The sequence below is a fragment of the Salminus brasiliensis genome, chromosome 2 (assembly GCF_030463535.1).
Source record: "Salminus brasiliensis chromosome 2, fSalBra1.hap2, whole genome shotgun sequence".
Classification (NCBI taxonomy): Eukaryota; Metazoa; Chordata; class Actinopteri; order Characiformes; family Bryconidae; genus Salminus; species Salminus brasiliensis.
Window position 1 is genome coordinate 14,551,821 of NC_132879.1, and position 20,583 is coordinate 14,572,403.

Consider the following 20,583-nt stretch of genomic DNA (forward strand, 5'->3'; position numbering starts at 1 on the left):
CTTACTGTCCACTGTGTGTGTCTGCTGCTCGGAGACATAGCCCTACACTTAGATATGCAACTGCAAAATCTGCAATGCATTGAATCATCGGCAGGAAGCATATTAGAATTCTCCTGACAGACTTACTGGGGTTGGGAGGGAACAGGGTGCAGCTCTTGCAGTGGATGATCTCCTTCACGATGGGCAGATCCTGAGAGATGGGTGGGGGTACGATGCCCAGGCCGGGCATCATGGGATTCATTGGCGCAATGCCCGGTATCATGCCAAGGCTGGGGTCAAAATCTGTAGGACGGAGACAATAACAGAGCCACAGGTGACAAACGTGTGGGGGAACGTTGCAGCCATCTTCACTCATGCGATGGAACTTTTCACTGCCAGACAAAAGAATACAGTGCAAGGGAAGTGTTCGTTCTTAGAAATAAATAAAACACAAAGCTAGTGAATATTTAAAAGGCTTTCAGATGGAACACACTTGATCTGACTTCTTATTTTGAATACTGTTTGTTTCAAAGCTCATGCTCTGTTTCCTTTGCTTAAAAGCACAAAAGCATTCTTATACAGGCAGTGCAGAACTAGGGCTTTTTGATATGGAAATGGCACTGGCCTCTCCGTCCACTCTGTCTTGCACCTGTGGGGAGGGGGAAAATGAGGAAATGGTGTCTGGTGCTGATGTCTGTAGTAGCCAGAAATATGTTTTTTGGTTCCACCAGTTCTTTTCAGTTCCACTTTGTGCTAAATAAACCGCATCCAAGAGGTGAGAGTTATTTACTTGCATCCTTCTGGGATTAGAAAAACAACAAAAGATAGATAAGAGGAGTGTCTACACCTAATGTAGCACTGATTGTAGACTACTAGCTGCTAGAACTTCCACAGCCAATACTGCATTGGTCAAAAAGTGCCCAGTCAGCACCAGTAGTCAAACCCAGTCAGAACTACCCTACAACCACTGATCCTTAACCAGCCCTCAAAGAACAAGCACTGATCTTTAGAAAAGAAGTTTCAAGGTTTCAAAGAAGTGTTCAAAGTGAGTTCACATAAGAGGGTGAGTTCAGATTCTATTTGTACATATCCCAGAAGACACACCTCTGAGACAAGGTGCTTTTAGATGATCCAACACTTCCTGACCAGACAAGCAGCTTTCAAATGAGACTCAGCAGGCCCACTGTTTTATATTACACACTTTAATCCATTGTCAGGAAACTCCATTAGAGGATAATAACGAGAGCCAAGATGGGCAAGACCAAACGCTAACCGCATCACATTATGGTACGACCGCTTTCTTACAGAGACCTGGCAGGGCTGAATCGGGCAAACAGGCTTGCAGAGACAAAAGAAAATCAGGCCTGGAGGGGGAAAAAATGAGACCAGACAGGGCTGAACAGACAGATGAGGGATGTGCAGGTGGCAGCAGTCCGTTCCAGCAGCACCATTAGCAGGTTCTGGGACAGGAGGTGCGGCATGATCAAACAGAGGCTGGGGAGCAGACAGTCGCTCCGTCTGGCTTACTGATTGCATTAGCGTGGGCGTCCGTGTCCCACACCCCACTAATGGAGGTGGGTGATAAGTTGCAGCCCAGACGTCCGGGTGATGACTTTCGGAGCTTTCTGGATGAGAGGAGGACTGATAGCAGGTGACGAAACAGGGCACGCTCTGGCAGGGCTGCCGCCTGTGTTGAATGCCAATGGCTGGACCTGGCTACGCTGCCCCCGCTGCGAGCTCCAAGGCAGCGGCGCTAATTCGGCAGCACTTAATCACCCAGCATTACTCAGAAACACAGAGCGAGCCGCTGAAGCAGAAGACCGACTTGAAAGGGGAGATTTCATCTAAGCCTGCTCAACACAGTGGGGGACATGTGAGCAGAGAATAAACCCCCCTTCTCCAAACTGAAACACAAGTGATATCACCTTCTAGTAACGCTCCAATCAGCTCAGCAGCTCAGTGGCAACTGGCTCACGTCCGAAAGGGAGGTTGGTTTGATTCTACATGGTTTCCATCCGAAATGGACCTAGTACTGAGGAGCTACACGTTGCGTTACAACCCCAAGTTGGTCAGGGTGGCCACTTTCCCCAATTCCTCCCATTCTCTTAGGCATGCCTGCATGTTAAGGAATCTATGATATCAGTTTTAGCTTGCCACAACAGTCAGGACTGTGTCATTTGATATCCACAAATCCATGCATACGTACGTACCATGCAGCCTTTTAAATCACTGTAACAAGGAACAGGCTAGTCAGCAAAAACAATGCCTGTTAGACCCAAATATATCTATGGGATTTTTCACAATTGCCTTTGTTGTGCCAAAACAGTGGGCTGTGATTGATCATTTTGCATGTCCAACAGACTCCTCTCAACAGACTCATTAGTATTTGGCCACATGAAGTGGTGATTGGTAGATCTAGCTTGTAAGAATAATAATAATAATATAAAATAAAATAATACAATAAAAAAGGCCTTGTATTCTATATACAACAATGCAAAGGTAATGAAACGATTTGAGTTTTATAAACTAGTCAGCAAGGTGTATTTAGATGTTCAATATTTCAAGTACCTTCTATCTAGTACACAGAGTAGTCCTAAATGATCTTGTTTAAGATTTGATCATCACCATGTCACCAGGTCATTTTTACTGCATCTGACTCAAACTCAAAGTTTTGTAGAATGTGTAAAACTAATGTGACTCATGGAGAAAGCAAAGTAAAGAACTAACACTACAAAACCAGATCCCCCTCAAGAGCCCATCACTCAACCCAGTACAGTGAGTATCAGAACACAGCAGAGCTAACACACCACTAACCACACAGAACAGCAAACAGTGCAGAGCACATTTAACCATGACTGCAGCAACATTTAAAAAAGCCACCGAGTCCAAAGTGATGAAGGTTTAGTGCCAGATAAGCAGCACTTTTTAAAGTTGTGTTTCCACTTTCAGCTCTACAGTATGGCTCTGCACGAGAATTGACAGGCTCTTTTAGTGATTGCTCCACAGTGTTTTAAATGTAGCTGATTCCAAAAAGTAAAGTACATTTCATCTAGGGAAACACTGCAGAAACATTAACGAAGCCCTGCACAATGATGCATTACTTAGTTTGCCTGGAAACGTTAATGTGGCATCCAGCCCTGCTTTGGATCGGTATTAGGGATCAGCTGATTTTTATTTATTTATTTATCATGAATGTGAGAGCTATAAAACCAGGAAAGGAGAAATACCCATGTCTTTTCACCATAGTGTTAGTGAAGATTTTTAAAGCTACCTTGGACTGCAAAGAAAACTAACAACTTAACCAAACCTCTTCACTCCAAAAGCCCAGTCAGCAAGAAGATGGATAGATACAATCAGAGATATCAATTAATACGCTTTAAGATTTAAGCAGAAGACGGGACATTAAGGAGAAACACCATCTATATTGTTGCGAGGTCGGTACTGACTTGACTAAGCTTCATAATAATCATTTGAACCTTATTTATTTGCTTTTCTACTGTTTGAATGGTACTGTATGTTCAGCCTTCTGGTAAAACACAGGATAAAAATAACGAATTGAAAATGACGAGGGACGAAGAATCATAACAGCAGGTGACAGATCACACACGGGCTGATGTGTGGCGGCAGTGGCAGAGACTGTGAGCACAGTGCAGAGAGGTGCTGCATCATTTTCAGCTCATCACTCATCGGTGCTTCCAGGAAGTGAGAGCGTGGAAGAGAGCAGGCCTATCAGAGACTACATCAGCTCTGAGGCGCTAAGATACTGGCCGACCCAGAACTTCAAGGATTCCAGGTGTACTGCTGCATGTAACTTCTGCTGCTGCATGTAACTGAGTTCTGAGGGCTCCAAATAAATAAAGCTCCGGAAATAATACACCACATATACTTCCTATAAATAATACACATGGCAATGTACAGGCAATTTACAGCCAACACAACTACATGCAGGAAACTACTTCATATTTTTAGAAAGACTACAGAAGATCAAAGCAGTGTAGCAGATGGTTGATGCACATATTTATATGATACTTAATAATATTATACACGTTCACCACATTAGAGCAACTGTGTGACATACGTATATTCAAAAACGGACAATAGGAAGCTGCACAACTACAAACAGCAGCAGAAGCCTGTTACATTTGTCCCTTTCTACAGATAATAGAGCACCGTGCACGGCCAGAGAACACATAAACAAGTCCATTTGAGATTACTTACGCCAGTGGTCTCCTGGAGCGCTGTCTCCCTGCAGACTTTAGGTCAAATCCTAATCTACCCCACCTGATACAACTAAATACTTATTAAGTCCCTAAAGTTAGGGTCTGGCGGGATAGTGGTAATACTGTATTCCGCTGTATTTAAAAATGTTGATAGTGTCTCAGAATGAGGACGGTATTTCACAATTACGCCGTGTCTGATATGTCAAATTTCTGTTCTGGGTCTATCTAGTACATAGTCAAAAAATCTCATATTCGCCATGTGCATTTAAGTGAGCCACAGGGTGAGGGTGCTGTGGGAGCTCACTGATGATAAAGTTATGCAACATTGCATGGCTGAGGAAGGGTCATAGAGCTCTCTCTTCTCCACCTCATGGATTAGTTTCTTCTCAGTCAAAACTAGTGCTTTTGTGGAGGTGGTACATCTGCTACTGGTGGCTGGTGTAGAGATCTTGTTCACTGATTGTTATTCTGAGCCTTCTGGGTTTGTCATTGCCGCAGTTTGCTTATGGTATCGTATTAAAATTACCACCAAACTTGACTTGTGAGTCAAAAGTCATTTTAGACTTGGATGTTACTTTTTTTAAAAGCTGGTGATTTAGGCATACGCTCATGACTCGTCAGATACATAAGATGCATAGCTCCAGTTTAAAGCTCAAGAATTATATGTCTTGGCTGATCGACCACATTTTCAGTAACAGGTATATTTTCACTAAAGTACGACTTTAGGTTAGGTTAGGGTTTTTCAGGTTTCTCCTTCAAGCTTGGAGATGTCCTCACATCAGCTTTCCATATATCAATAGTCTAGATATGCTGAAAGTGTTCAGCATGCAGACTGGCGTACGCCATGTCTGAAAAAGCTCTGACAGCCCCCCTGACTGTTCTCGCACCATAGTTTAAGAGCAAAGGAGGGCCTGACAGCTGTGTTCTTGGGGAAAAGGGGAGCAACCCAGTGCAACGGCCTTTCATGTGGCTTCTAGCAGCAGGTGCCGGGCTCTCTCCTAGTGCTCAGTACCCTGGCAGCGGGCTAATAGGCGCCGCACTGATGAATTATGGAACCCGCTTTCGGCTGGAACACGGCGCATTAAGCGGTGAGAGAAATCACAGGCTTGTTCTTAAAGAAAGAGCAGGCTGTTAAAAATTAGAGCTGAGAATGATATTTATTCATGACATGCACAGGACAGATGATCCTAACCAAAACCATCTTTCAAGATGAATTAGAGAAAAAGAAAAATCCCGGGTGTGATCAAATCATGGACTTTTGATTTCGGAGTCATGTTTCTCTCAGAGGGCAAAGGAAAGAGCAGTATGCTGCTGCAGCTCTGCAGAATAACATTGATTATTTACTATTTGGGCTTCAAGGAGACAACCCAGGCAGATCTTCTGGAGCTAAGAAACAAAGGATGGATGCGCAGCACGCATCCATGTTTCACGGTTTCCGTTCAGTTAATGACCCAAAACAGAGGGTTGAGGAGACAGAAGAGTCATGGGTAGAAGGAAGCTCTTAAATCAGAGTAGCACTCTCGCATCCAGTCCCAACAGCTACTGCTACTGAAAGCCTGCCAATTCTGAGGCTGTATCTTAAAACTGCGGCCCTCTGTTGGACGCGCAAGCTGTGTCTCGGCAAACCCTGAGGCTGAAGCCAGCAGGCAGCAGGTCTACTGCAGATAAACAAGAGAACACAAATAAAGAAACTCGGGCATGAACTAGAACCAGACTCCCAAAAAAAGAGGGTTAAACAAATGTGAGCTTTGAATATTTCACGACTGGTTCACTTTATCTCTCATTAAACATTGATGTAGGATTCACATACCTACAGTCCTTGGACGGTCTTCTAAAATGTAATGGGCCAGAATCGCTAAAGTTCACTAACAGCAGCAGCGATTTAAGCCAGCCATCAATCAAAAGTGCAAGGGGAGTCAGAAAAATCAGCCTGGCATTTAACTGCAGAGCTGCTGGCAGCTGGTGCACGCCGCTGAGTGCTGCGGAGGGCTCTCGCTGATTTCCTGGGCAAACGTCCCCAGCAGCAGCAGCTAGCGAAAGGCACAGCTAGCCCCCGAGAGGCATGTTGGGAAGTCTCTAATGAGGCAGGCACAGGCCCCACCCCTCCACCCCTAACTCCACATTCTGTGCCAAAAGGCTTAGTGAGAAATCGGTGGCTCAAAGACCAGCCGTTTTGCATCCCAATTTAGCCGAAGCTTCGCCGTGAGGCAGGAGAGGCAAGAGCGTAGGCCTGGAAATCAGTGTACATCCCTAATGCCAAGAGCACAGAGCCAAAGGGGTCTCTGGGAACAGAAGGGAAATTCATCATTTAGGACTTTCTCAGTTCTCTAATATTGCAGGGAGGCAATGAGCGCTAGAGTGCACACAATAGGCTGATAATGCTGCCAGATGGGGATATGGGAACACACACATAGACACAAGCAAGAAAACAAATAAAGAACAACAACAGCAACAACCCGAACACTTCCACTGTGCATCATTATAGCGTGGTTAGACCACAATCATACTGCATAATGCAGAAAATCGTGTTGAGCTTTGTCAGGAAATGGGATATTATTCTTCTAAACAGTCCTTTGTAAACACTGCTTAATAGGAGCTGACAACAAAGCTCTGTGAATAATATGACTAGCGTATTCATCTTCATAATGCAGGGCCAGTATTAGCTTGGGAAGAGGAACATGCAGCGTATGAGCGTAGGCTATGCTCATACTGTATTTGCTGGCCACCTATGGAGGCATAAAGCTCTTCATCTTCCTTTAACTTCCCCTGCAGCTTTGATGGGTCCAATAAATCCCTGTCTCGGTTCCCGTGTGTAATTGGACTGTAATCAAAATCCAAACAAAAACAAATTAACAAAATCATCATGTTGAAAAGAGCCATCTACTTTCATTAGAGCACCGGCTGCAAGGCCTAGCCATTGGCGCTTCGTTAGTGATGCCAAGACACTGCAATGAGAATCTGGATATATTCATCAGTATTGACTGAATGCCCCACGCCGGCACATGCCATTACTCAAAGGAGACGTGTGCACAGTCTTTACATGCTTGTACAAAGTGTGTTCAGGTGGCTGCCTGAGGTGTGTGGTTACAATACAAGGTAAAACAGCCCTCATACCTCATATATTCATCTGATGAAGTTGTCCCAAGGCATCCCAGCTATTAGCTACTTTAGGCCCACCTTAAGTCCACCTCGAGTCTTCACAACATCACTGCACAATAGGTGCAATAAACAAGCACAGCCTGCAGCAGTGAGGAAACTCTTAAAGGAGCACTTATAAAACTGCAGAGCCTAAAGTTTAAACCAGTTTACTAGAGTAAAGGCTTACTGCATGAGTGTGTAAGACTTGAGCATAAAGCTACTGAGCTAATCACAAGCAGAATGCCACCAAAAATCATGTAGAAAATACACTGGTTAACTGCCACTCAAAACAAAGAACATAGCAGCTACTCCTTCTTTCTAGGGCTGAGTATTGACAACAACCTGGCGATACAATATGTATCACCATACAGGGGCTGTGATTCAATATACTGTGATATATACTGGAACACTGTAAGCTGGGCAATATACTGCGATTTTAGGAAAACTGCCATAGTATAAAAACACAAACGTCAAAAAAAAATGAGTACAAGAGGAATTGACCTTTTCTGTAATAAAACACTGCTACCCAGCACTAAATGAACCACTGTCTGCCATAAATCTTAGCATAACTATTAATAAAAAATCAATACTGTATTATTGAGAATTGATACAGTAATGCAAAACATATCATGACACTTCAATACTTACAATGCTTATAGCAATAAAACCAGAAGCTTTAACATGTATATACCTTTTTCACAGCTTTACAGAAACAGTAGAAGAAAAACAGCTTAAAAAAAGACATAATAACCGAAGACCCAGTACATACACAGCATGTAGTGCACTAGGTCATGAAATAACTTCTACATACCCAAAAAGAAAAAGCATTCTATGTCTAAAATAAAGCTGTTTATATCCTGACACAGCTCACATGACTTCATATTGGAGAAGCCACAGTTCCAGTTGTTGTGCACCACATAGGGGATAGGGGACCATTGGAGGTTCAGCCATAGTGAATACATTACACTATAAAATGCCTGTTGCAGATAAGTGTTCAACAAAAGCAAATCTTCCACAAACTGTATGGGTGTATTATGATTGAAGGGTTGCCACTGGGCTAATACTCAACATTAAAGCAACAATATGTAACAATCCAAGCTTAAAATAACAACTTCAATATCATGTTGATGCTCCACTGACTGTCATAGTGATAATGGCATCTCTATCATTGCTACTCAGGGCCAGATTGATGCTACTGAACTATGTAACTTTGATGGAGCTGCTTAACCCGAATCACATTTGTGTAAAATCCTATAATACTACTCCACCTCCTCAGTTTAAATACTTCTTTCACTTCAGATACTAGATCTCTTGGCTTGTCAACAAATGCACATTTATAGCTATTAATAAGAGGGTCTTAAAACATTGATTCGTATTTACAGCAGGGGTGTAAAAGGTAATTCCACTCCCCACCTGTAGAGGGAGCCCAGCAGCCAAAAATACAAATTCTTGTCTACTGCCACTTCAACGTACTCAGATCAGAGTGGGGGAAAAAAACAATGCTGAACAATGTGGCAGCAGTTGTCCAAGACCTTTCTGATTCAGAGACAATTAAACTACAGAGTTTACACAGAGACTCATCATTGCAAGAAAGTCACTGCTGTCTGCAACGCCTGGTCTCTAGCCTCTCCTCCTGAGAGCCAAAACAGGAGATGCTTTTGATGGACTAATAGGACTGAGTCTTATTTATACAGCTGGATGAAAAGTCAAGAGCAGATCCACTTGGCTTGAGCCTCGGAGCACTTGGAGCCGCGCTCTTCTTCTCGGTTCGCACAACCAAATCCTGCTTCAGAGAACTGGAAGAGGGATATAAAAAAAGGATAAGAAAACTAACACACACACTTCCACTTAAAAGATCAGCAGAGATTGAGGTAGCTGTTTACTTGAGCAAAGCAGCTGAGCTTCTGATGGAAAGCGGCTCTGTGCTGTGGAACAGAGGAATTGGAAACCCCAGACAGTATAGGGAGCACTCCTCTGCATTCTCTCGAGTCAGAGTGGCCACGTCGTTTACACGCCTGCATCACACACACTGTATGAGCACCTCTGGTGGGGTTTCATCTCGGGGAAAAAGATCAAACTTTGTCCTTATTTGTCCCTTAGGACCGCACTGTGCAACATGCAGAGGTGTCTGCCTTCAGATCAAAACACAGCTCTTCCTTTGTAATCGTAAGGGATCAAACTTGGAATACTGATGTGTGCTGACGCATTCCAGAGCATGACAAAGGGATTGATTCATGCATTAGTGAAGAAAAGAAGTAGGTTGATGTAAATCTCATCAGCCCAATAAAGAGTCCCAATAAAAGCGTGTTCTAAGTGTTATACTTAGGCAAGATCAGATTTAGGACCATAGTGGACCTTGCGTCTCCACTTTTTCCATCTCCTGTAAAGTTGGAGACAATATACCTACATAACCTACATAAAACACATAAGCCATCTCTGGACAGTATTAAACGACATGGCGTCCTAAGGTATTCGTTCTGTCCATCTTTCTGTCTGTCTGCCATGTCTATGTTTTTCTCGCTACTGCTCTGAGAAAACTACAGACTGAATTATGTACTGTGTTTTATTAAACTCAGCGGTGGTCTAACAGTTTAAATATGTTAAATCCTGCCTGGATCCACTTCTCTGTGATTGTCCAGGTAGAAGTTGGCTCAATGCTGGAAAAATAGGTTTTTGGCTGCTGCAACACACCGTATTTAGTCTCTGAGCACATGTATCCGAGATTTCCAGTATTCAGTTAAATGAAAGCAGTCGAAGATCAAGGAAGAAAAGGAGTTCAACTCAGCGGTCTAAAAATGTCAGTTAGAAATGACAAGAGCTAGAAATGAAGGTGGTAAACAACTAACAGTACTTTACATTACACCAATATCCATTGTAATCTTGTTCAATTAGATTTGAATTCTAGCAAACAGACCACTTCTGCACTCTTACAGTCCAAGACAAGCGAGAGGTGATTGTAAGGATAAGAACACAATCAAAAACATATTTCTTTAAGAATACCAATAGTTCTAAGAATTTTTGGGGAAAAGTTCTTAGAAAAAAAAGCACATTTTCTTTTTCATTTCTCAAGTTTGAGAATCTAGCCCCAGAAGCTTGGCAATATTTGGAGTGTCCAAACCTTTGCACAGGTCACACCGTTTTGAGTTTTCCTATGTAATGAACGAGTAACAGAGCAGTAGGACATGCCAAGCAAGGCTGTGTTTATTACTTCTCAATTACCTCTTAATTAAAAACAGCAACAAACTATGGGCCCCATTCAGCAATATCGTCCTAAGACCAGGTCAGGTTTATGTGTTTTTAAAGTGCAGAACTGTTCACAGCTCTGCTCTTATAGTAATGCACCCCATTGCCCTCATACACTTAACAAATCCTCAATAATAAAACATTAGTGAATGTCAGAATCTTTGTGAAAACTGCAGAAGACAGAAAACGGTTCAGCTGGTCAAGGGTGCCTAACCCTTTACACACAAGACTGTTCACTCTATGGCAGACTCTTTGTTCGCATGGAGCAGCTGCATAACTGTGTCCATACTTCACCAAACCAAACGTCCTCTATGGCTTTTGTGCTGATGACCAGGCATGATTAGAGTGATTTAAATCAGCTGTGTAGAACCTCTAACGAGGCCTGTGTTAAGATGAAGCTTTGAGGTTGTCTGATTGGCCTGAGCAAGCCTGTGGTAAAATATGAGCGCTATGTGCGATCAGTCTGGGTGCAAGTGAAGCAGCAAAACTTGCTGATACAGCAAAGCCGCAGCGCGGAATGAAAGCAGTGGAACGTAAGGGTCCAGGGTAGCCTGGGAAAGGGTGGAGGCAACAGCTGTTTTCCCTGTGTGATTAATGAGGAGAGGAGCGCTGCCAGACAGCACCAACCCCTCTCTAACACACCTCCAACGTACTCAATCCACAACTGGCTGTGGGACACTGGAGGTGAACTTCAGACGGAAAGGAGAGTCTGGCCCGAAAAAGTTTAGCTTAAGAAGGAGCTGCGATATAGAATTCCAGCACATTCTGAGCATTACTGTGTTTCTGGTGATCGGATCACGCTCTCTCCATTTCACTTGCCCACATGAAAAGCCTGGTGTAAACAAACCCTTAAGACACACTGCTATTGGATTACGTTCAGATCACTCGAACCACATTCAGAGGTGGTCAGAGATGGATCTCCACGTTTTACACAATGCATTTTCTGTGATCGGATTCCATCAGACAAGTGAAAATACTTGTATTATTAAAACATGTTAATAAGAGTAATTATTACTGTGGGTCTTGGCTTCTTTCTCCCTCTTGCTCCCTCACTGTGTGTGTGTAGTCCGTCGCATTTTCTGATAAAGCCTCTACAGGAATGCGAGAACCTTCTATTGTCCCACTGCGCTGTGGAACTCCCACCGCTCAAGTGTTCGCGGTCTCACGGAGCAAAACAGTTCTGAAGAGAAACCACTGCTTACAGGAAACCTCTGGTGCTTCTTACAAGGGAAAGTAAAATCAGATCTTATCTGGTCACACCGGGATGCATTTTACTGAGGATATGAAATGCATATGCAAGTGTTAATGTTATGTGTAAACATGCCCTGTGTGAAGACTATATAAACATTCTATTAAATCAGTTTTAAAGGAGGCTAGTAAGTGGCATAGAGACATAAAGCAGCATTATGCGAAAATTGCCATTTCTTGCTCCTCAACATTTCCAGTACAGTCGGGAAGTGGAATTTGTACTTTGCAAAGAACACGCCTTACACACACATTTCTGGACAAGCTGAAAGATAAAGAACCATCACTGTGAAGGAAGCATGTGGACTGACACAATAGAATACTACTACAGTATTTCACATGAACATGAGGAGGACTGTCCTGTTACAAGGGTTGTCCTGCCCACTTCACTGAAGTTACATAGTGCAGTAGGCTGCATGCCAAGCCTGTTATTTTGAAATAAAAATGCTACTGATCCTGCTAAATCAGATGTAGTGCTGTGTACACACACTATTAAATAAAAAATATGAAATTATTTTTCTATTCTTTTTTTGTAAATATTGCACTACTGGTGTGTTTTTACATATAAATAAAATATTGCTAGGAATATACCAAAAGTTCATAGACATCTGTTTCTTCAACGTTTTTTGGGAAATTAAGGGAGTGTGTCCCCTCTGGGAAGGCTTTCCACTTTATTCTGGGCATAGCTTTAAGGAATCAATTGCATTCAGCCACAAAAGCATTAGTAAGGTCAGGTTCTGAGGTTAGTTCTGATCACAAACACCACTACAACTCTTTCCAAAAGATATTGAATGGTGATTCCAGAGTGCTTTGTTCCAGTTCCCCACAGTGCTTCATATTCCTCTAGCCAACACTTGGAATAGGGTGTGGTGACCATAGCCTTGTGTTGCTCCAGTGTCTGATTTTTTTAAGTACAGTGTGTATATATATATATATATATATATATATAGTGCTAAATTCCTCTTTATATATAACATACTCACCATATTGCCCACCCCTACAACACACTGCCCACCTCATGATCAGAACAGCATGGAAGAGATGAGGTTAATGTAAAAAGTGGAGTATCAGAGGAAGCAGAGGTTATTCCTAACGGAGGGACTGATTGGAAGGAAAGATATACAGCAGTGGCTGTGTGATCGTCAAGGAACATGGGGCACATTAACAGCGTTTTCAGCACCCCACTGCATGCCTCACAGATCAAGGCTCTCCAGTCCCTCCTACATAAAACACCCATCATTATTCCAAGCCGTCAAAATGCCAGCCTATAACCTGCTTGGTAAAGTATATAATTCGCTCTTGAGCAGTGATCTTGCGAAAGGGGGAGTCTGAGGCACAGTAAATAGTGCCACTGAAATTCAATAGGGGTGGGAGAAAAAAAAAAAGTAGTGTGGGTGGCTTGAATATCCCCACAGTCCACTTTACTTGAAATATGCACTCATACTGGAGTACGCTGAGGCATATATTCCGGCGACTCTGTTGATAAGATGTGAATTTAAACAAGATGAAACAGACAATTTACAAAGCGCATGGAGCAGCAGTTCTAATAAAGAGGAGGAAAGACACATGCCTGCAGGGAGGAAAAGACACATGCCTGCAGTAATCCACAGGGAGACCACTGGGATAGAAAGCACACATTGCTAATGTTGAGCTGATATATGCCAGCTCTACGGTTTTAATGGTATTTGAAAAAGAACAAAAATAAGATGCACCCCGGCCCATCAGTTGGCCTCATGGCACTTCATTTAATTCCGTGTCCCAGCTTCAAATTACCGCACTGCTCGGGAATGCTGTTAGACTTTTACTTTGCTGTTTGCCGCAGCAGTGTAATCCGAGCAGAATCAAAAAAACATGTTTGGTGCACAGCGTCTCTGAATGTCTCGCTGCACTTTACTGGAGATTATATATGAAGGTGGGTTCAGGAGGAGGACTGCTGGCTCCGAGTGTGGCAGGTGTGTAGGTTTAAGCCCATGCTCCATCGCTGTGACTCACACCAGCACACCAGCAGAGATGTTCTGCCTGAGTCTCCAGCTGGCAGGAGAAGCCTCTTCTCTGAGCAAGGCAGACATGAGCAATGCGTTCGCATTGTGCTACCAACAAACCAGCTAGCCAAAAAAAGCCCCTGAGACTAATTGGGCACGTTGACTGCACTCAGAGTGGGCTTCAAGTTCTCACATGGATAATGGACACAACATGCTCAACCACTTCCTGTAGCAGAACTCTCCCTCTGTGCTCTTAAATCTAAGAAAAGTGCAATAAACAGTCATTTTTTACATTCTGTGTACAGAGGTAGCGGCAAACACCAGCAAGCAGCAAGAACCAACATTTCCTGAACAAGCACTGCAAAGCATCTTGACTGGATTAGTGACGCTACGTATCTGATATCTTCAGTGTGTTTCTAACGTATTTAGGCTGTCAAAATGTGGTTGTTTGGCAGCAATATCACCTCCTATTAACCATCCTTCTCATCTGCAATACTCGGCATAGTAAAACCATGAACCACGCAAACGTGAACCATATGTGAAGGACCTTTGGGGAACATTGGATACAATCAGAATGCATCTCTGAAGATGTGTAGTGAAGTAGGTTATAGGTCGTAGATTACAGGCCTAGGTCATTAACAGGTTGTAGCTTCTAAGTGCTAAAAGCAAGCAGAAACTCAAGAGGCAGGAAAGTGTTGTGTATTGAGAATTTCTATTTACTCCAGGCGTACCTGACATGAGAGGCTGGCCGGTCATGCCCACAGGCGCCATACCCAGGTTGTTCATGGCAGTAGCCCAGGCGTTTGGGTCTGACATGGGCAGTCCCAAGGAGCTGGAGTCCATGGCAATATTACGCAGACTCTCTGTAGAAAAGAACAAGATAAAAAAAATAATAAAAAAAGGTTTGTTTTATTTCATTTTTCTGAACGAATTAGCAAGAAATGACTCTAAACTGCAGTCTGCAGGCTAAATAAAAGTTTGAATTCTGGGAGACAAATTCTAAATAAAATAAATTGCATGGGAAAGTCACGCGGCACTGACTATCAGCACATAATCAAAGTCTTTTTTAGCTTCACATAAGAAAAAGAGCAGGCAGACATACACAAAAATATAAACAGCCCCCTGGCATCATTGGCTCCTGCCAAGTGTGAAGAAACAACAAACATTATTTAAATCCCTTTGGAAGAGCCTCAAGTAAAACAAAAAATAACACTAATAATCACGCAAGCTGGGGAGGACTCCGCCTTTAAACGGCTCTCCTTCGTACTTTTCAGAGAACAGAAGTTCCCTGCTTTGATGTGATGTCAAAACCTAAGATCAAGCCATTGAGGGCATTAGGATCTGGCTGGTCTAATCCACGTTCCTCTACGGCTCCTCTAGGAAGGAGCAGGGGCTGACGCAGTTCCGAAAACAATTACGGCATAATCTGAGAGCGAAAAGGAAATACCCACAAGCAGTGTAATCCCAGTCAAAAGAATAAGAGCTAGCCTGGGAGGCAAGAGGTCTGCGCCAGAGCGTTTCACTACCATCAATAAAGGACAATAACCGACACCCACAGGGATTATGCAATGTGAGAAAGGTAGAACATATGGCTGCACCGGGAAAAGGTCTTAGCTTCATAATGAATGTTCCGCACCGGCATTTCACGCAAAGCTGAAGCCATGTAAATAATATGTAACGTAGCTAATCGACTGAAAATGTGCTGAGTCTGCCTGAGCACCGGCATCTTTACATCCATCACACTTTCATGTCATAGCTGCATAAGCTCCAATCCGTTCAGCTCCTATCAAAGCCTCGACTTCCAGCTCCAGGCCTGGATGCCCCCTTTCACTCCACGTGGAAGTGCGTTTCCTCCACTTCAACGGTTCGAACAGTTAGCGCTGACTCAGGTCTGTTAGATCAGCAGAACATGAAACACTATGCAAGCACAGAGGCTACAAATAGCTGCATGCATTCTCCTTCTCAAAAAGCTGAGGCTGCCTTCATGTTGGCACGTGTTCCAGAATGAACTTTCTCTTTTTGTAATATTAATCTTCATAACCATCCATTATTTAACCATGACTTGCTTTAGAAACTGTTCCCCAAAGCAAGTTAGTTTACTGTGTACATTTGTTTCCATTATGCATCATTTAGAACTCCTCCCACTGCAACTCGAAAAGAATGAAAAATTTAACCAATCACAATTCATTAACAAATTAACAAAAAAAAATCCACATACTGCCTCTCAGAACTCTGTAATAAGCCGATGTCAGTGGCTGAACGGTGCGTGAGTGGCTCAGGCAGGGTCCGTGAGATAACCATGGAGGCGAGACATGCAGGAAACCCAGAGCGTGAGACTTGGGAAACACTGCCCTGGCACTGCTAATCATAAATAAACCAAACAACTAGCTTGAATCTATTTTAACAGACTCCCATCACTTGTTTCATGCACTATATGGACCAAAGTATTGGGACACCTGCGTGGGAAACTCGCGTTTATCCTGCTTTTGTTGGAGTAACTCTCTACTGTCCAGGGAAGGTTTTATACTAGATTTTGGAAGAGCATTGCTGTGAACTGAACTGAACTTGCTTGTATTCAGCAACAAGAGTATTAACGAGATCAGGATGTTGAATTATCACCAGCTCACCTCATCCCAAAAAGTATTGGATGGAGCACCATCATTCCAGAGAACCCAGTTCCACGGCTCCACAGCTCAATGCTGGTGAGCTTTATGGCTTTATAGCCCGCGCTTGGCATTAGGCATAGTGCTAATGGGTTTATGTTTATCTGCTCCAGAGAGTCTTATTCTATTGTCAATGCTTCTCTACAGGGACTAGACAAGCTATGTGTGTATGTGCATGTCTGGGTCAACTTAAAGTAGCTGAATGCTTTCATTACAAGGGGAGTCCATATCATTAGGACATGAAGAGTTTCCAGCACAGAAGAGTTTCCAGCCTAGACAGCAAGTATGGTGAAGATGATAAAGAAGAAGAAGGTGGTGATGCTGCTGGAAGCCCAAATAATGTTCTTCACTTGGATAAAAATATGGTGTACAGATCATATTTAACTTGCTTTTATGAAAAACAGCTCTCATAAATGTGTTATCCAAAACAGCTTTTTTTTTTTTAAATCAGCTGCCACTTCACAACCACCCACCCAATTACCTTGTGTGCTTCAGGCTGAGAACGCATGTAGACAAATCATCAGCTCTGGATATTTTAAATGTTTCTTTTGAATATTTTAGGGAAAAACACGTACACTTGTGTATATCATCAGCTGTCAACATTCAGATTTCTTTGGTGCATACACACACATACACAAGCAAATTAGCCAATTGAAGGCATGTTTCTTTGGAATAAAGTTTGTTGTAATGAAAATTTAGCTTTGCCTGAGGAAAAGTCTTTCAGGAGCACATTAACACATTATAATATTTCTTTAAAGATGCCCTAAAATGGCAAACTGCATTTCCACACTAAAAGCAGCAACTCACTGCCTGAAAGCCTGCGGAGAGGCTAAAAAGGCTAAAAGCTAACGCTTGGCCAATTGCAGGAGAAGCAAATGTGTGCTAAACAGGTGCTTGGCTGAAAGCTAACTCACACAACAGGCTACAATCTCTTCAGCTATCTAACCCCACACCATCCTGAGATGAGAGCAACACTTTCTTACCCAGGAGGCCAAACAGGTACTAGTTCAGGCTCTGGTCATTTCTAGGCTTGACTACTGCAATTCGCTCCTGGCTGGCCTTCCCATGAGGGCCATCAGGCCGTTCCAGCTAATCCAGAAAGCTGCCTGCTTGGCTTGTCTTCAACCTTCTGAAGTTCACTCTAGTCACTCCTCTGCTGCGGCCTCTTTACGGGCTCCCTGTAGGCGCTCACATCAGATTCCAAACCCTGACACTGGTCTACAAAGCCAAAAACGGACCAGCCCCTTTTTATTTCATGGGTATGGTCAGAACTCGGTCTACATCCCGAGCCCTTCGAGCTTCAAGTACAGACCGTCTTGACCCACCACCCTTCAGGATGAATGGTAGACATGCACCAAGACTCTTCCCTGTGCTGGTGGAACGTGGCCGCTGGTCGTCCGCACAGCAGAGTCCCTCACAGTCGTCAAATGCACTCATCTTTCATATTGCACTTAAACGAGCACTAAGACATTTATTAAACAGATTGTTGCACTTATGATGTGTGTTCTTTTCTATAGGCACGATGGGTGTGATGGGTGTCTCTCTAGGCAGCAGCACTGGCTTTTGTTTCTGGCAGTGTCTGAGATTAAGGGTAGTTTGGACTCCAACCTATTTTGTTCTGGCTAGATATTTATTCCTATAATGGACATTAAAGCACTGCTAAATGCCATTGATGATTTATATGAAATCATCGACTAAAATCTTTGAAAGAAGCTATTAAACGATTTATTTATTTTTCACATAAAGAGCGACATCAGCCACGAGAACACCAGGAGTGCCATGCTCTGAATGAACAGCTGGGAGGAAGCAGGTAGATAAAAATAAGACTACTGCAGTTAGCATAGCCTGCCCCCACTATTGCTCTGCATATGTTTGAAGTTTCCGTAAGCACAGCAGACAGGCTGAGTCTGTATAAAAAGATTGCCCTTCAGGAAAATTATTTCTCATGGATACTTATCCAATTTCTCTGCAATCACTGCTGTAACTTTCTGATCATTAAAAAAAAGATGAAAGATATTCAGACAAGAAACTGAGAATGGGATATATGGATAGAGGCTAAATGAGTCATAACTACAACCAGAAGCCTGAGCGATCAGACTTGAAATGTTGGAGTTACTGAGAAAAAAAACTCTTCTCCTAATGGATGCAGATCTGAAAATTATGACTCTATTATTTTTCTGCTCTACTGTTCACTCAACTAACACAGTTGCTCAGCGTAATGTTTATTCTAATTATCCTTCTTTATCAATTTTAATATTTACAATAATCCTAGGCTGTGTACTCAAAGAGCGACTATGGAAAAGGTCAAATCTGTGTCGGTCAAATCTTAGCTTTGCTGACCTTGGTGCATTTTATAACTTGATGTTTTAATAAGACCTAAGAGTTAAGAGTTAGATTATTTGGCCAACAAAAAAGTCAATTATAATTTTGTGTATAAACTTTCATGGCTTAAACCTTTTGCAGATACAATCTGCTCTGTGACATTTTGTTGCCCAAGGGAACTGAATTGGAATCTGATAAATGGAGGCCTGTGGTGTTACTAGCGCTGGGTGATATGACCTCAAATCAGCATCACCATTTATTGAACATTGTACCTAGACTGCGATTAATGACTGATTATATAAGCTGCTCGAGTTGCTCAGTTGCCTGGGTGTTCGAGTTCTCTTCCATGTTGCAGACTGGACAGGGTGGCAATTACATGACCTTTTACACACATTTTCAATGAATTGCCCAACCCTAGGTGTCATGCATACATTTTAGCTGTACAGACTGTCACTATTAAACAGAGCCTGCTACGACCTACAGCTGTATGTGGAAGTCTGGGCACCTTTGGCAAAATAACACATGATGTTGGTTTTAATTGAGAAGTAGTCAACATAGTCTCTGCAGCTAACCAAAAATTAAATTAATTAAACAACATTAAAACATATAAATAAATAAAAAAATAAAAAAATTCAGGCATCCTAAAGGCTGTGTTTTAAGTGGAAATCACAGCCATTCCAAATGCTTAGGTTTGTGATTTCAGTTAGTCAATGGTGGAGTTTGAGGTATGTTTTGGATCTTTAAGCCATACACTTGTTAGCTTCAGCATTTTAACAGGTGGCTTCACATTTGACATTTGGTATTTTGTAGAATCCATTCTTCCACTGGCAGCAACACAACCCTAAAGTATGACAGATCCACTCACATGCATCACAGTCAGCTCACAGTCACTCAATGGGGTTTCTAATTTGCCAGCATACAAGCAGTTCTCTCTGAGAGTTTTCTTGGTCTTCCAGGTCTCATCCTGATCTCCAGAGTGCCCCCCCAAACTGCCATTTCTTAATACCACTCAGCACTGTAGAAACTTCAAGTTGAAAATGTCTTATAGCCTTCCCCTTGCCTCGTTGGCATTTGGCCAAGGGTTCCCAAACTTTTTAAAGACAGCTGTATACACTTTCTGCATAAACAATATAAAATACTCTATTGAAATGTCTCCAAAATATTACCCACTCCTAAACTGCACCAACCTATACTCTGCATTCAATTTACGTTCACTAGCACTGAAGACGAAAAAGTTCTGTGAAGAGCTGGCCGAGGATAGACAAGTCAAACAAACAAACAAACAGTGAGTAGAGGCCTTCAGTGGAGTTCTAACATCATCTCTATAATGATATAATAATCCATAATGCAGTTAGCACAGTTCAATTCCATTATGCTGCTTTTTGGGATCTGAGTGCTAGGTCATATTTCTCAGGTGAGCCTGGACTCCAGTTACCAGGATCAACAGCCTTCTTTTTTCTCAATCAGATCAAACCAAGTGCAAAAGTGCAAGATCTGTATCAATCCATCTCGGCTGTGTGAGAAAACTGCAGATTCTGCAGAAACTGTAAGCTGGTCAAGCACAGGGCCTCTTCTCAGGGGAGTATAACATTTGTATGGACATTACAGACTTTGCAGTACTGGCCCAATTCAAACAGCGTGATGAAATATTAATGATGGCTCAGAATGAACTAATTGAATAATACCTAAAGGAGGCTGACATTTCTTTCTGAAGGGAAAAGCAGAAGGGGAAAAAAAACCTTAAGGAAATGATGACTAAGAATTTCTCTGCAATGTAAATAAGCAGACAGG

General features: G+C 42.6%; 1 protein-coding gene across 9 annotated transcripts in view; it reads right to left on the reverse strand.

Annotated features, from left to right (window-relative positions):
* enox2 (ecto-NOX disulfide-thiol exchanger 2) overlaps positions 1 to 20,583 on the reverse strand; it is a 278,033-nt gene that overhangs the window by 82,349 nt on the left and 175,101 nt on the right. For 6 of the 9 annotated variants that reach the window (XM_072668263.1, XM_072668268.1, XM_072668261.1 and 3 more), the window contains 2 exons: positions 14,539 to 14,670; positions 127 to 282 (listed from right to left, as the gene is read on the reverse strand). In XM_072668263.1, the coding sequence (XP_072524364.1) occupies positions 127 to 282; positions 14,539 to 14,670 (288 nt within the window). The remainder of the gene's footprint in view (positions 1 to 126; positions 283 to 14,538; positions 14,671 to 20,583) is intronic. The other 3 variants (XM_072668266.1, XM_072668269.1, XM_072668267.1) reach the window with 2 other exon arrangements.